This window comes from Xenopus laevis, chromosome 6L (genome assembly GCF_017654675.1).
Source record: "Xenopus laevis strain J_2021 chromosome 6L, Xenopus_laevis_v10.1, whole genome shotgun sequence".
In the NCBI taxonomy this organism is placed as follows: domain Eukaryota; kingdom Metazoa; phylum Chordata; class Amphibia; order Anura; family Pipidae; genus Xenopus; species Xenopus laevis.
This window is the reverse complement of record NC_054381.1, coordinates 22866632-22884538: the sequence shown is the minus strand read 5'-3', so window position 1 is coordinate 22884538 and position 17907 is coordinate 22866632. Positions and strand designations below refer to the sequence as shown.

The 17907-nt window shown below is 42.3% G+C and overlaps 1 protein-coding gene across 1 annotated transcript in view; it reads left to right on the top strand.

Moving 5' to 3' along the window:
• The window catches only part of LOC108718771 (junctional protein associated with coronary artery disease), a 58308-nt gene that overhangs the window by 36582 nt on the left and 3819 nt on the right, over window positions 1–17907 (top strand). Inside the window, exon 3 of the mRNA XM_018267198.2 lies at window positions 13830–17290. Within this exon, the coding sequence (XP_018122687.1) occupies window positions 13830–17290 (3461 nt within the window). The remainder of the gene's footprint in view (window positions 1–13829; window positions 17291–17907) is intronic.

Here is a 17907-nt window from a genome sequence, read left to right as displayed (position 1 = left end):
GAAACCAGTAGACATACACAGATGAGGTTGCTAAAAAGTGGACCTGGGCCTAATTTGCCATCTACATGCCGGACCAAATTAGTCTTGGGGGCCAATGATTGAATTATACAGAGGGGCCTACAGACCCATTGGATGAGGACCACATCGACACACCAATGTGTTACTCATCAGATGGGATAATCCAACGATCCAGATTGGATTTCTGCAACACATTGGTCCAATAGGCCCATAGTGGGTGCCTGTCAGGGAGCCGGGATGCTCCCACCAGGGAGGTTGTCAGGATCGAGGAGGAAGCCCTCTTGAGGGAGCAAGTTCGCGGTGTCCAAAGGGTTAATCAAAGGAGTAGTCGAGATCCAGGCAAAAGTTCACAGGCAGGCAGATATCAGCAAAGTCCAAAGTCCAGGCAAAGGGTCAGAATATAAATCAGGAACAAGATATAGCAATAAAGCTTCACAGGAAACCCAGGATACTATAGGGAAAGTAGTCCTATACTTAGGCGCCATTCTGGCGTCTAGTTGGCGTTTTTATTTTGAATTTGGCGCCATTGTGACGTCATTGACGTCCTTGCGCCGACGTCGGCGCGCTGACGTCATCGCGCCGGCGCCGCTACCCACGTGGCGGCCATGGGTGCTGCCATTTTGGAAGCGACGCCGGCAAGGAGGGACGCGCCGCCCGGAGCTCTTGGACCTGCTCCGGGCGGCGATCGTGACAGTGCCATACTTGGCAAAGCTACGTTAAGCTGAGTTGGCAGCTTATATCTTCCTGTGACAGTAGAGACTCAAATGCTGAAAATCGAGGCTCCCCCAATTTGACACTCTCCATTTGTTGAACTGTCAACATGGGAAGCTAAGTACTCGAGTTGTGGGTCAGATATATATATCTATATATATATATATATATCTATATATATATATAAGGACAACTGCAACTATTAAACCTCTCATCCATCAGCCAGAGATTTGTACTTCTTGCCTATCTTTGTTATAAACCATTCTCAATTATACCCCTGTTTAAACAATCTAAGACCATTTTAAATTTCATCTGTTCCATGAAATGTGGCAGGGTTATCCGAGGTACAAACTGTATAACTGGTGCAAGACAGAGAGATAAATATACTGAGTCAGTAGCCCTAAATGTGCACAATCTCAAGGCATCACCATGTAAGGAGAAACTCATAATCCTTATATTTATTTATTGTAATTTAAGATGTACAGCAGCCATTATTAAAATCTTATATTGTCTTCTGTTAAAGCCACTGAATTAAAGACATTGTGTTCTTGATTGTTTTGTTTATGATTCAATGGTGTTTTCAATTATTTTGCAGCTTTACAGTTGTTTAATGGAGGGCTGTTAAGCATTGCTAGATCTGGTTTTTGTAACCTGTTATTCAGTTGCTACATTACACCAAGCAAAGCCATATTATAGTTATGTTATAAATAGGGATGCACTGAATTCAGGATTCGGTTTGGGATTTCACCTTTTTCAGCAGGATTCGGGCGAATCCTTTTGCCTGGCCGAATTTGCATATGCATATTAGTTGTTGGGAGGGAAATCGCATGACATAGGAGCACTTTGGGTCGAATATCGAGGTTTAATTAATTTGGGACATAGGCCCAGTTGTCAGGAGAAGGTCAAGCCATTATCTTCAAGGAGTGTAGCCATCAGGACATGAAAAATAAGAGCTGGTAGCTGCTAGGAAATCCAGAAATATAGGGGGTCTAGCTGGGGGCAGCTTGGCTGATGTGCAGTTTCATTAAAAGGGGATCCTTGGAAAGATGCTTCCCATTCTCTCTAAAACAGCTACTAAAAAACGTATTCATCCTAACACTCAGGGGTGATTCAGGTGCCTAAGCCACCCTAAGGCGGTTCCTCTGATGCCACCCCCTTCCCCACCACTCTTATCTTACCTTGCATCGGAACAGTTCCAGAGGGGAGCACATCAGTAGTGCAGAGAGCACAATTGTGGAAAACCCAGAAATTTGGCTCTTAAAGTTACCACGAGCAGCTCTTTGCTGCCCCTGGTAACTTGTGGGACAACACCGCATGAGGCAAGGTTCTCACCATGAAAAGCAAGAAAACACCGGCACAGCATGGGTTGCTTCTAGCAGGGAGACCCCTTGCTCATTTATTGCGGATGCAACGTTTTGGGGCGTAACCCCTTTGTCAAGCATGGTTCTCACCATGCCTCATGGCAGGTGCTCCACTGCTAACACTCATCCTATCCAGCATAGAGTTTCGCAGACTTAAATGGCCTTCAAGATTCTTGGCACTCCTTCAATCTATTTTCAGCTTTTCAACTAAAAGAGAACCGGGTACTCTACTGTTGAAATTCTTAATATGCCTCCCCACTAGAATAACTTTAAAATCATTGACTCTTGCAGCACTTTGGTGATCTCTATCTTGGGTCTACCTGTGCCTCCAGCCATCTCTTCAGTACCTCTTTGAGCCACCAACTTCCTCTGCCATTTCCTGTCTTAAAAGTCTTTCTTTTTTTGCCTCTGCCATTCTATGCATTATTGCCTCCATAAGGTACTCATACTCCGCTACTATAGGTATGGGACCTGTCATCCAGAATGTTCGGGACCTGAGGTTTTCCAGATAATGGATCTTTCTGTAATTTGGATCTTCAAACCTCAAGTCTACTAGAAACTGGGGGTTGAGTAGCCATTTTTTGTAATTATAATTTCAATTGGTCTGCTTGTGGACACCCCAGTCCATTTAGCCCAATATCACTATTATTATGGTATATCGGTGTCTATACCTCGCTTGAGAAATGTTATTATTAATCATTTGCTACTAGAAAATCATTTAAACATTAAACAAACCCGATAGGCTGGTTTTGCCTCCAATAAGGATTAATTATATTTTAGTTGGGATCAAGTACAAGCTACTGTTTTATTATTGCAGAGAAAAAGGAAATCATTTTAAAAAATTTGGATTATTTGGAAAAAATGGAGTCTATGGGAGACGGCCTTTCCATAATTCTGAGCTTTCTGGATGACAGGTTATGTATTTCACACCTGTACATTGCTATTTAGCACAGTATCCCTTAGAGTGACAAATCTCCTCTTTTTCGGGGTAACTAATCTCCCCAAACTTCCCTTCCGCCGGTTAGAATGAAAATCGCCGGCAGGATGGCACTCACAGTGCTTCGGTTTCTGCCCGAAGTTGACTCACGAGGAACCTTTGGGCGACTTCGGAAAACGAATCGTTCCGATTGGCGTTCCGATTGGCGATTTTCATTCTACCCGGCGGGAAGACAGTTTGTAGCGACTAATCCCCCCTGAATCTGACCGTGTGTCTCTGCCCTTACAAGCCAGATACTGTACTGCTATTTCCTATAGAGTCTCTACATTCTTTATTAATCCACTTAGATTGTTATCTCCATGGGGAAGAGACCAGTGTCCTTTTGTGTTTTTTGATACCTGCCACCAATGTTGAACATACATGGCCTAAAACGTTTATGATGTATAGGGAAGCAAATTAAACTGATTAAAATATGAATAGAGTTGAACTGAATTCCAGCTCAAAAGACTTTTTTTTTTCTTTACTGGGACACTGCTCAAATCCTTGTCCTATTTGTGTCAAATTCAATATTTGTCTGTTGTCATTTTGCTGGTGGCAGTTATGTGAAGTGAAATGACGGCAGCTCATCTCTGGACACTGAACCTAAAATACATTTCAAATGCGATTAATCAAATTGTGTTCAGACGCTCTGTGGCTTAAGGTTTCAGTAACCAGTTTCTTTCCTCAAAATCTTTCACGTCAATACATTTGGAAAGTTACAGATCTGAACCTCTTATCCAGAATCCCATTATCCAGAAAGCAGGTTACGCAAGAAAGCTATTTCCTATAGTCTCTACCTTTCCTAAATATTACTGATTTTTTCTTTTTATAAGACAGTTTATATATATAAAATAACTCGCCAGGTGGCAAAAAAGTCTAATTTTTTATTAGTCTTAAGGCATGGTGCTCCACATTACAGATTAACCTATTTTTCAGAAAGACTTAAAGGAAAACTAAACCCTAGAAATGAATGTGGCTAAAAATGCCATATTTTATATACTGAATTTATTGCACCAGCCTAAAGTTTCAGCTTGTCAATAGCAGCAATGATCCAGGACTTCAAACTTGTCACAGGGGGTCACCATCTTGGAAAGTGTCTGTGACACTCACATGCTCAGTGGGCTCTGAGCAGCTGTTGAGAAGCTAAGCTTAGGGGTTGTCACTAATTATCAAGCAGAAAATTGGGGTTGTTTTCTCTGGGAAAAAGGCGCTTGCGAGGGGACATGATTACACTTTACAAGTACATTAGAGGACATTATAGACAAATGGCAGGGGACCTTTTTACCCATAAAGTGGATCACTGTACCAGAGGCCTCCCCTTCAGACTAGAAGAAAAGAACTTTCATTTGAAGCATATATATATATATATATATATATATATATATATATAGAATTTATGTGAAAGTATGGAAGGGTGTGTGTATGGATGCTGGGTTTTCATTTGGAGGAGTTGAACTTGATGGACTAATTTTTTTTTCAACTATATAATTATGTATGTAAAATGAGGTTGGTCTGTAATATAAGCTAATGCGACAGGGCTAAATATTTAATTATAATAGTTGCACTGGTTTCTGTGCTGCCATGTAGTAATTATCTGTATTAATTATCAGCCTTATATTGTGACATTTCTATTCTATGTGTACTGTATATTGTGAGTGGGTCCCTAAGCTCAGTAAGTGACAGCAGCACAGAGCATGTGCAGTGAATCAGCAGAAAAGAAGATGGGGAGCTACTGGGGCATCTTTGGAGACACAGATCTTCCCTGTTAAAGGGCTGCCTTGGGTTGGTATAGAAGCCCAAAACATAATCTACAACATTTCTAGCCTACCTATTTAATTAAGCTTTAGTTTTCCTTTAAGGTGGCCATAGACGTTACAATTACGAACTTTCCTGTAAAAGATTGTTCGTTTCAATACACACGTGTACAGCTGAATTGTCAGATATACAGGTAGAAACAATAGAATTCTACCTGTACCTGATTATTCAGCAGTAACAAGGGCTGATGTTCGGGTGCCTTCAATCGATGAGCTGACCGATATCCGAAGTCTGCTGCAGACGCACCAAATATCGTATAAAAATTTGTTTCGTACAATATTATCGGTGCGTCTATGGCCATCTTTAGGTCCCAAGCATTCTTGATCCCATATATATACATATACACACCGGTCTCACATTGGGCTCCACACTTCTTGTATTGCAAGGGACCCCTCTAACTCTGGCCCTCAGGGTAAATCACATTCTCACCAAGATTAAAAGCTTAAAACAAACACACTTTCTCCAGTCACAAGATTTCTTCAAGCTCATTTTGCTTGAATTGTGGATTTGTTTTCTGGACTCACATCTTACATATCTGAACTTAATATCTCAAGACACGGTTACTTATCTATGTTGATCAGTAAATCATTTCTCTCGATATTGAGTGACATATGACTTGGGGGTGAGGGAAAAACCCAATAGGCTGGGACACTATTTACATTTGTCCTTCAGCCAGACATCATGCCTGAGACAGGGCTAAGAGAATTTCTGTTAAGACTAACACAGGTCAGTAACTGGGGGCTAGGGAAAGGAAAAAAGGCAACTTGTGTAATTAGCACAATCTGCACCATTCATACACAATCTGCACCACTTCACTATGCCTTTAATAGGGGTGATCAGACATAACGGCATAGCTGGCATATGAAGGTTAAAATGTCATTTTATATAAATGTATATCAATGTGGGCCAACATGTACTTCAGATAATACAAGTATGGGACTTGTTATCCAGAATGCTGGAGACTTGGGGTTTTCCGGATAACAGGCCTTTCTGTAATTTGGATCTTTATACCTTAATGTTGAATCAAGGAGTTTATTTATTATCCATCGAGTTGTGTTTTCCCATTTTTTGAGAGCAGTTTAAGATAAAAAGAAAACCATAATTTTTTGAGATTTATAATAGCTACAAAAAGCCTAAATCTGAAAAATACTCAAGCTAAAACCTGTAGAGGTCCTGAAAACTCGATCAATTTGAGGGTTATTTTGCCGCTAACTTGATCAATTAAAGTTTCCCCCCGACTGCATTCAATCAAGTTTTTTACATTCAGTTTTTTTCATAAATAAGCAGACATTCGATGTCACGTTTGGTATCCCACAACCCAGAGTTAACCCCTATGTCCCGGGCTCGGCTCACGCTTCAGCCTCAAACCGCCGCCTTTCACTTCGGGATGAGCCCTCCGCTACTCGGATGCCGCCAGGTCTTAAAGTGAGGGGACTAAGAGGACTACAACTCTGAGCGAGCAAGGGAACTTTACGTAAACGTATATCAAAGTCCAGAAACAGGCCAAGTCAAAACCAATCAGAACAAGGTACAGAATCGGTAAGAAGCAGAGTAGTCGAGGTCACAGGCCGGGTCAGTAACAATCTTGGTCGAAGTACAAAATCGGGATCCAGAAAGCGTAGTCAGAGGATAAGCCAAAGGGTCAGGGCAGGCAGAGATCAATTATAGGAGTCAGGACTAGCCGGAAGGACAGGAATAATCAAGCAGAATCGCACCCAGGAACAGAAAAACTAGAACCTACGTTGGGCAATGCACACACTGTGCATTGCCTTTTTATTTTAAATTTTGGCGCCATTGCGTCCGTCGCAATGACGCCAGCGCGTCTGCGCCGTGACGTCAGCGCGCCTGCGCGAACGCGCCTGCGCCTTTAAGACCGGCGCATGCGCGCCGCGCGCTCCCTAAGGAGCCGGCGCCTGAGGCCTAGAAGCGGCGGCTGCCGCTCGGCGCGGCGGGCGTCCCCTACGAACAAGAGGTAAGTTTGTTACATTACCCCCCCCTCCAGAGGGGGCCACTGGACCCCTAGGTTTGTTGGGAAACCTAGAGTGGAACTGCCTCACCCAAGCGATCAGCCCTAACATCCGAGGCAGGAACCCAAGACCTTTCCTCGGGACCATAACCCTTCCAGTGAACCAGATATTGTAGTTTACCTTTAGAGATACGAGAATCAACCAACTTGTGAACTAAATATTCAGATTGCCCCTCAACAGAAACAGGAGGAGGAGGAGAAGTCTGACGTACCACTCTAGCAGGTTTTAAAAGGGAGACATGAAAGGAATTAAAAATCTTGAGTTCGGGAGGAAGATTTAACCTGAAAGTACAAAGGGTTAATAATCTTAGATACAGAAAATGGACCAATAAATTTGGGACCCAGTTTGGCCGAAGGGACTTTCAAAGAAATATTCTTAGAGGACAGCCAAACTTGATCACCAACCTGATATTCGGGAGACTCTCTTCGCTGTTTATCAGAAGCCCTCTTCTGAGCAGCTACTGCAGAAGATAAAGACTTCTGAACCTCCTGCCAAACCTTAGAAAAGTCCTCAGTAATAGAATTGACGGCAGGAAGGTGAATGGCATTATTATAGGCAAATTCGGCCCACGGAAGAAAATTAACCCAAAGTGACTGATTGCAGGAGACATAACATCTCAGATACTGTTCCAGGGTCTGATTTGTCCTCTCAGTCTGACCGTTAGTCTGTGGATGGTATGCGGAAGAGAAAGACAAATCAGTACCCATTAAAGAACAAAAGGCCCGCCAGAATTTGGACACAAATTGAACCCCCCTATCAGACACAATATTAAGAGGAGCCCCGTGAAACTTGAAAATATGGACAATGAAAAGTTCAGCAAGGGTCTTGGCAGATGGAAGGGTGGGGAGAGGGATAAAATGGGACATTTTACTAAAACGATCCACTACTACCCAGATGACCGTATGACCCTTAGAAGGAGGTAATTCCACAATGAAATCCATAGATATATGAGTCCAAGGTTTCTCGGGAATAGGAAGTGACTGCAGCAAACCCTGAGGTAAAGATCTAGAAGGCTTAGAACGTTGGCAAATTGGACATGAATCAATATATTTGGCAACGTCTTGTCTTAGGGTCGGCCACCAGAGAGTACGAGACAATAATTCACAAGTCTTCGCACAACCCAGATGACCAGCCACTTTGGAATCATGGGACTCGTGAAAGACAGCTTCACGTAAATTACTCGGAACAAATAACTTGCCCACAGGAATATTAGGAGGAGAATCTACCTGAGCATTAGACAAAGAAGTAAAGAGATCCGGACTCAGGGCTGCCACAATCACCTCCTTCGGAACAATAGGGACTGGCCCCAAATTCTCCCTAGGTTTGGAGACAAAACTTCTAGAAAGGGCATCTGCTTTTACATTCTTATCTGCTGGCCTGTAGGAGATGAGAAAATTAAACCGTGAGAAAAATAATGACCACCTGGCTTGCCGAGGATTTAACCGTCTAGCAGATTCAATGTATAATAGGTTTTTATGGTCAGTGAACACAGAAACAGTATGTTTGGCACCCTCAAGGAGATGTCTCCATTCCTCGAATGCTAATTTAATGGCCAATAATTCCCTGTTGCCAATATCATAATTGACCTCTGCTGAAGAGAATTTCTTTGAAAAAAAAGCACAAGGATGCATCTTACCGGAGACAGGATGTCGCTGAGACAACACAGCACCAGCACCGATCTCGGATGCATCTACCTCAACAATAAAAGGTAAGGAAGAGTCAGGGTGCCGGAGAACTGGGGCAGAAATAAAGGCTTCTTTCAAAAGATGAAAAGCCTCAACCGCTTCAGCAGGCCAAATACTTGGGTCAACCCCTTTCTTAGTTAAGGCAGTAATCGGAGCCACCAACTTAGAAAAATTTAAAATAAATTGTCTGTAGTAATTAGCGAATCCTAAAAACCTCTGGACTGCTTTCAATGAAAGAGGTTGTGCCCACTGCTGAATTGCTTGGACCTTAGCGGCCTCCATCTCAAGACCTGTTTGAGAAATAATGTATCCAAGGAAAGGTACAGCAGAAACCTCAAATAAACATTTTTCAAGTTTTGCATACAAATGATTTTGCCTTAACCTAGATAAAACCTCACGAACATGGGCCCGATGAGAAAATAAATTTGAAGAAAAAATGAGAATGTCGTCTAGATATACCACGACAAAACGGCCCAAAAGATCACGGAAGATATCATTGACTAGTTCTTGAAAGACAGCGGGGGCATTGCATAAGCCAAAGGGCATAACCAGGTATTCATAATGCCCATCCCGGGTATTAAAAGCTGTCTTCCACTCATCCCCCTCCCTTATCCTGATTAGATTATAGGCGCCCCTTAAATCTAACTTGGAAAAAATAACAGCTCCCTTTACTCGATCAAACAGTTCGGAGATTAAAGGGAGAGGATAACGATTCTTGACCGTGATCTTGTTTAACCCTCTATAATCGATACAGGGTCTAAGGCTCCCATCCTTCTTTTTGACAAAGAAAAAACCCGCCCCCGCAGGAGAGGAAGAAGGTCTAATGAACCCCCGCTCCAAATTCTCTTTAATATATTCCTCCATGGCCAAGGACTCGGGAAGAGAAAGTGGATATGTCCTACCCTTGGGGGGAGAAGACCCAGACAATAATTCAATGGCACAGTCGTAAGGTCTATGGGGGGGTAGAGACTCAGCTGCTTTTTTACAAAAAACATCAGAAAAGGCAGCATAACAGGGAGGGAGACCTTTTAAAGAAGTTGCAGCCAGAGTTTGACCAACCTTAATACAAGAATGTTCACAAGCAGGGCTCCAATTCAAAATTTTACCAGAGGGCCAATCAACCTGGGGATTGTGACTTTGTAACCAGGGAAGGCCTAAAATGATTGGAGTCTGAGGGCACTCGGTAATGAAAAAAGAAAGGGATTCGAAATGATCAGACATGGACATACGGATGACCTTAGATTTGGTAGAAACTAACCCAGAACCCAAAGATCTACCATCAATGGCAGACAACCTGAATGATGGAACCTGTGGTTCGCAAGGGACACCATGTTCTTTAATAAACCCAAGATCCAAAAAATTACCCGCAGCCCCCGAATCCAAAAAAGCAGAGCTCTGCACACAACCACTGTCCCAATTCAAACGGACCGGAATTAAAATTTGAGAAGATTGGGGAGTAGAAACGACATCACCCAAGCAAGACTCCCCAGACCTGCTTAGGCTCTGTCGTTTCCCGGCCTTTTGGGACAGGTGTTGCGAAAATGCCCTTTATCCCCACAATACAGACATAACCCATTACTCCTCCTACGGACCCTCTCAGCAGAAGAAAGACGAGTAGAACCAATCTGCATAGGTTCTTCAAAGGGTTGAGGAAAAACTTGCGGGATATTGGAAACATTTACAGAAAGAGGTGAGATATTGGCAACCTGTTCCTCCTGAAGTCTCTCTCTATGCCTACGATCAATCTGAACAGCCAAATGCATAAGAGAATCCAGGGAGGACTGTGTAGGAAAATTGACAAGACTATCTTTGATAGCTGCGGCCAGACCAACCCTAAATTGGCTCATGAGAGCAGTATCATTCCAGCCCGTCTCTACAGCCCACCGCCGAAACTCAGTACAATAATCCTCTGCCCGCCTCTTGCCTTGTTTAAGAGCACGTATGGCTGCGTCGGCAGAGGCGGCACGATCAGGATCATCGTAAATTACGGCCATGGCTTTAAAGAAAGCTTCAAGAGAGAGACGGGCTGGATCCCTCTGGGACAGACTAAATGCCCAAAGCTGAGCATCGCCCTGTAACAAGGTAACTACAAAATTTACCCTAGATTCCTCGGTGGGGAAAGAATAAGGTAAAAAACTGAAATGTAGCTTACAGGCTTCTTGAAACGTAAAAAACTTACTACGATCCCCGGTAAACTTCTCAGGAAAAGGAACCTTGGGCTCATGGAAGGAACTACCTGTAGGTGAAGGTAGAGAAGAGCTTGCCTGAGGAGTTGCAGTACTCGGACCAGGAACAGGCTGTTGCTGCATCATATCAAGCCTGGAAGAAAGACCGTGAAGACATTGGACAATATAATCTTGCTTGTCTTCTTGTTCTCCAAGCCTCTGCAGAAGATTTGCCAGGATTGCGTCCGAAGGAGTGGTGGAAGCAGTAACGTCAGCTGGCTCCATCTTCTTAGTCTTTTTAACGGCCCAACGTATTGTCACGTTTGGTATCCCACAACCCAGAGTTAACCCCTATGTCCCGGGCTCGGCTCACGCTTCAGCCTCAAACCGCCGCCTTTCACTTCGGGATGAGCCCTCCGCTACTCGGATGCCGCCAGGTCTTAAAGTGAGGGGACTAAGAGGACTACAACTCTGAGCGAGCAAGGGAACTTTACGTAAACGTATATCAAAGTCCAGAAACAGGCCAAGTCAAAACCAATCAGAACAAGGTACAGAATCGGTAAGAAGCAGAGTAGTCGAGGTCACAGGCCGGGTCAGTAACAATCTTGGTCGAAGTACAAAATCGGGATCCAGAAAGCGTAGTCAGAGGATAAGCCAAAGGGTCAGGGCAGGCAGAGATCAATTATAGGAGTCAGGACTAGCCGGAAGGACAGGAATAATCAAGCAGAATCGCACCCAGGAACAGAAAAACTAGAACCTACGTTGGGCAATGCACACACTGTGCATTGCCTTTTTATTTTAAATTTTGGCGCCATTGCGTCCGTCGCAATGACGCCAGCGCGTCTGCGCCGTGACGTCAGCGCGCTCCCTAAGGAGCTGGCGCCTGAGGCCTAGAAGCGGCGGCTGCCGCTCGGCGCGGCGGGCGTCCCCTACGAACAAGAGGTAAGTTTGTTACATTCGAGTTGTGAGCTTATTCGAGGTAGAAAAAACACACAAATTCGACTTTTGATAAATAAACCCCTAAATAAACCCAATAGGCTGGTTCTGCTTCCAATAAGGATTACATCTATCTTAGTTTTATACTTAAAGAGAATCAATTTAAAAAGAATATAATTTTTAAAAGTTCTGTAATTCTGTAAAACGGATGGCATAATGGATTTTAATCCTTTTTTAAAAATGATAGTGGAAAAGTTTCACTTTTTTGTACAGTAAACTGCAGTCAATTACTATGCACGTCCCCAAAAAATTATATATTTGGTTGAGTAAATGTGCCTCCAGAGTTGATGAAAGACCAATGATTCTAATCAGCATTTGTATCAACCAACTTAATCCCGCATAGGTTCCACTGAGTAGACCACAAGCAATTTGGAGAATCAAGTCTGAGCCTCAGTTGTACTGATGTCCAGATGTTGAGACACTCATCCCTGTGTGGCTTTAGACTCTTTATACACTCATATTTAGATGTTCCCAGACCATAATGTTATCAAATATGTACCTACAGTATTGTAATTAAGTTTGTAGTTTTAAACTCCCAACTTAACTGTGTGTGTGGTCCCCAAAACAAACATGACCTAAGCACATACATGTGAAACTTGGTTTCCTTACTGATTGGAAAGTCAACAGCTTGAAAAACTACTTAAATCAGACTGAATATCTCATAGGGTGATAATTTTGATATGGGAAATTCTCAGTCTGTGTATGGTCAGCTTTAACTTGTATGCCCCACCACATTAGCTTTGGCACTGCAATTAGTCTGAGATTTACATTTCTTAAACCCACTTGGTCCATTTGCTATGCCCCCCCAACCAACCAAAGCTCCAGCAAGCAAAAGAATCTTAATCCGATCAACGGAGGCCTAGATTGAATGTGCTACTCGCTGCCTGTCAGTTAAGAAGTTTATAGGATTTATACAAGCACGGGCATTTCAAGCAGTGGGTTGGCATTATTTTTGTCAAATAAGATCCACTGAAGAATTAAGTCAATGCAATTAAGTTTTACATGTATTTCTAGATGTAGAAAGCATTATTTTTGACTTATCCTAGTCATTTTTAGTAATATGTATGAGGCAACTACTACAGGTATGGGACCTGTTATCCAGAATGCTCTGGACCTGGATTTTTCCGGATAACGGATCTTTCTGTAATTTGGGTCTTAATGCCTTACGTCTACTAGAAATCCATTTAAACATTAAATAAACCCAATAGGCTGGTTTTGCTTCCAATAAGGATTAATTATATCTTTGTTGGGATCAAGTACAAGCTACTGTTTTATTATTACAGAGAAAAAGGAAATCATTTTTAAAAATTTTGATTATTTGGATAAAATGGAGTCTATGGGAGACAGACATTCTGTAATTCGGAGCTTTCTGGATATCGGGTTTCCGGATAAGGGATCCTGTACTATAAACACAGACCAGCTTTCTGCTTCTGTCCGAGAATCAAGTCTGGCTGTAATTTTCTAAATTGTTTAATATATATATATATATATATATATATATATATATATATATATATATACTTCTTTGATGAGTATCCGCACTCCAAGGCAATGGATAAATAGGGGTGCACGGTAATATTAACATACAGCAAAACTTTCCAGACCAGCACTCCCTTTTGGTGAAAAATCAACAATCTTTTATTGTGACATGGTATCTTATTCCAACGTTTCGATCCCAATAGGGATCTTTTTCAAGGAAAATAACCATAGATAACAAATTGCCTCCCTAGTTCCAGGGCATTGTGGCTTTCCCTAAATCCATGCCAGGATGGAGCAAAGTACAGTTTTCAAGGGGCTCAATCCCCGGGCATTCAAATGAGATACCACCGAGTGGACAAGCCAAGGTGTAGCATAACTGAATGCTCTATAGTGAGGTATTGATTAAGAGTTTTGTAATTTACTGCATAAAATAAGCAATGCCGTCTGCTGCAGTTGCCTAGCCATGCGTGAGTTATTATATCCCAGAGAAAGTTGCAATTTAGCACATTCAATGCAGTAACTCATATGTTCCATGTATTATTTCCAAACACTCATGTACTCATGTCGCTGATTTAAGCCTTTTATTTCTGTTGCAGGTTATCTGACAAACCTCAAAATGAAAGAGCACACTGGGCAAAGGCCGAAAAGGATATCCAGTACTGGAGAAGAAGAGGCCAAGACTTCAGCTTATTATTAGGACAAGGGACTAATGAAGAGGAAGAAAAATTAAGGTCCTCTACCGATACTGAAGCAAAACTGAGGGGTAATATTTTTGATAAAAATTCCAGGGAAGCCGGAAAGGATCTTGTAGAAGACATGGAAACTGTGAGAGCCAACACTGTCTATGACAACTGGAAACCATCACTAGAAGAGCAGTGGGGAAAAGTCAACAAATTTGTTATGAAGGCTACAAAAACATCAGAGAGAACTATGTCAGAAAGCAGTGGTGAGAAGATGCTACAAGATTTCATCTCATTTAACCAAGTGGACAACACTGTTGGCTGCCCCAATAAGCTGAAATCCTTGTCATTGCCCAAAGGCCTTTCCCCCGATAGTATAAATCACATTAGTCTGCCAGCTGTTAAAGGTGAAAACTATGTGCTGAAGGAGGATAAAACACAGCTGCAAAGTAACTGTGCTATAAATTCGGACTCAGACGGAAATTCATCCTCAAAACAAAAGTATAGCAGACCCTCAAATCCTCCCTCATATGAAGTTCATCAGCAGACATGGGGCGCAGTGGATACAAATGAAGGTCAAGATCATCAACAAAAAGATGAACATCACTCCATTGCCAGAGTACAAGATCTCCCCCAAGAATCCTGTTTTCAAGACTCAGGCCTGGAACCTCCTAATTACATACCTCCACCCTCATATAAATATCCCCCTCTTCAGCATGCTACCAATCAATCTTTTAACAAAGTGCCTAGCATTCACTACTACAGGCCAAATAATCCGGTGGCAAAAACCAGCACAAAGGACAAATCTCCCACCAATTCTCATGACAGTGACATCCTATACGATAAGCCAGCCGAGCAGAGGCACACTGATAATTATATTCATTCTATACAATACATTCCTTTCGATGACCCCCGTATAAAGCATATACCATCAAGTCATGAAGCAGAAAAACCAAGACACAACAATCATGCCACTGATATGAAAGATGCTTTCCGGGTTGCACATGCAAGTCAGGAAGGTCATCTTCAAGACAGAGAAAGTGCCTTTATAGATTTTAAAAGTGCAAAACATAATTATGGGAAAAGAGAAGGAATTAAACACAAACAGTGGATGCACATCTCTATCCCAAGTCAGATATGCTGCTCGCTTCCTGAAACCAGAGAAGGGTCCACTGCATGTAGCCTACCAGAAAACAGTGACTCCTCTGACAGGCTAACATTAAAAAAGACACATTCGGACAGCGCTTGCGAAATAATCACGAAGGTGAAGAAGTTTGAACCTGAAGCTTGTCTTCACAACAGGAAAAGTTCAAAGAGAAAGTTAAACGAAACAATATTTTGCTTAGTGTCTATTCCAATCAAATCTGATTCTGCCCCATCAGATATGTGCAAGAACAACAAGATTTTAGCAGACAATGTGGACAGGATGAACATGTTAAAACACAGCAACGGGGGTCTGTTTGACGAGAGACTTTTAAGTGCGTCTTCCAGTGATTTGGAACTGCAAACCCTTACAGGAAACATGAACAATAAAGCGGAGCTGGGAAAACAAGACCAGTCCAAAACAGAGGGAAATAAACAAGCAAATGACCTCAGATGTTCAGATCCAAGGAAGCATAGGGAACTTGCCTATTCTGGTTCTTGGCCAGGTGATCAGTACAAAGACCAGCAAACTCAAACTGTGTTTGGTGATATACAAAATTCTAAATATTATAATGAAACAAAAGCAAATGAACTGCACAATAACCCTAAAAAGCCTCACTGTGGCTCTGAAATCAAACTAGAAAAGCCAAGTGCCAGGCAAAATATGTTCAGTATTAAAGGCCAGATGAGTCTTAGCCCCTCCAGCAACAGCGCATTTTCAAGAACATCCTTATTAATTACTCACATGCCTAAAACAGAACCATGCCAAAGGCCAGAACATTATAATGAAAATGGAGACATAAGAGAAAAAATAGCAACTGGTAAATATGAAAAGAAAGAGAGCGAATCGGAAAGTTTTTGCAATAAAAAAGAGGTGTTTGGGCAGTTTCTTTTGAAACCTGTTAACCGGCGACCCTGGGACGCAATAAGTGAACTAGAATGTTTGAATAAAGAGTTTCAAGAGCAAGAGAACTGTTCTGATGATGGGGATAGAAGTGCATCAAAGGAGCAGAGCAAAGAATCACAGTTGGACGTTTCTGCAATCAGGAGCGAAATGGTGGCTAACAAGCGCCATGTGATTGAGGTAGAAGAGGTTCCAGTTTTCGAACCTTCACAGGTCAAATGTATGTCAGATAGTTGGTACCCTGAAAAGTTAAAATGTGACAAGCCAAGGACTGGTGCTGAACTGAAGTCTGGCCAAGTGAAAGATAGCAGAGGTAAATCTGAAAAGTCATCAGATGGATGCGTGAAAACAGAAAAACAAGTCCAAAACAAAAAGATAGGAACTACAATAAATCTTCACACTGTTCTCACCCCTAATGTGGAACAAAAAGATATTGCTGTGCAGAAAAATCCAAGCAAAATCCAGATAGACAAAAATTCACATGCCCCCGAGTCAAGCTGCAGACTTTTCAGGCAAGACAGATTTCAGTCTGAAAATTCTGGGGGCTCGGAAAAAAGTAGCCAGGTTGACATTAAAGCAATAAGAAAGCTGTCTCCAAACAATGGGAGTCCAGGGCTCTCTGTTTTTGATCTAAACCAACATTTCATCACTGCAAACCATAATGGAGAATTCCATGAGCCACAGAGTGATCCAGAAATTCCAGAAACTGAATCTCTCCACGAAAGAGCCACGCGGATTTTGGGGATTGATGTAGCAGATGACTCACTCGTATCTACTGGGAGCTCTGAAGCACAAAGCCCCGAGAACCTTGCCTTTGCACAAAATGAAGCAAAATTGAAAGCAAAAGTGTGTGAAATTAAACTTTCTACCAAGGAGAGCCCAGACATCTGCAACAGTGTTCTTCAGCCTCATATGCATATTGATAAAGATGTAGAGAACTTTATACAAGTGCTGGACAGGTCATTTATAAGTCAGCCAATTTCTTTGCCGAGCGAAGTTAGCGCCTTCCGTAACTGTGAAAAGAAAGTGCGAAACACTTCAAAGATGATTGAAACCTTACAGGGAAAGCTTGCGTCTACACCTCCTCGCACTGCTGTGGATCGGCTGGCACGGATGAAGGAAGTTGACTCTGTGTCCCGCATGAGACGGTTGAGTATTAAGAGTACCGATTCGGGAGATGAAATAGAGGATGAGAAGCTATTGCACCGAGGTCAGGATGTAGGCTCACGCAAATTTTCTGCCGGTGCCATCTACAAAAGGGTCATATCCCTGGATGAAAGTTTGCTTATTACAACAAAAAGCAAAGAAAAATTGGAGTTTTCTTTTTCTGGTAAGAACCGACAGTAACAATGGCAGCAAGTTCTCCACACACCTGGCTTGCAGCTTCATATAGGGAGCATTTCAATGTGCTTGTATTGCCCACCCTGATAAATTGCAAGCAAATGCATGCAGGACACTAGGGAAACTTGGAACTACCTCCAGCCTAGACATGGCGGTAATTCCAGGGTTCTGTTCACTTGTTGAGTCAATAGCTGCACCAGAAGGGAAGCCATTCTAACAGAATACCGTGTGCTGCAACTTCCATTGTTACTTTGTATCCATATTGGGGCATCTTTTGCAACTTGTGGTGAACATAGTCTTAGTGCACGCTTGCCATGATGCTGGGTTTTAGGAAAGAAACCCTGCATTTTGGGTAACAAAACGGCTATTTGCATTTTGTACATGCTTAGTAAAGGCCAGATGTCTCCTTACACATACCAGATAGATTACAAAAACACTTCACATGAAAGATACCACCCACTTTAATGTTCTGGCAGGATGAGATCTCTTATCCAGAACCCTTTTATTCAGAAAATTCATTGTTATTGTAATAAACAATTCCCCTTTTCTCTGTAATAATAACAGTACCTTTTACTATGCTTTATTAATCCATATGGGTGGCAAAAC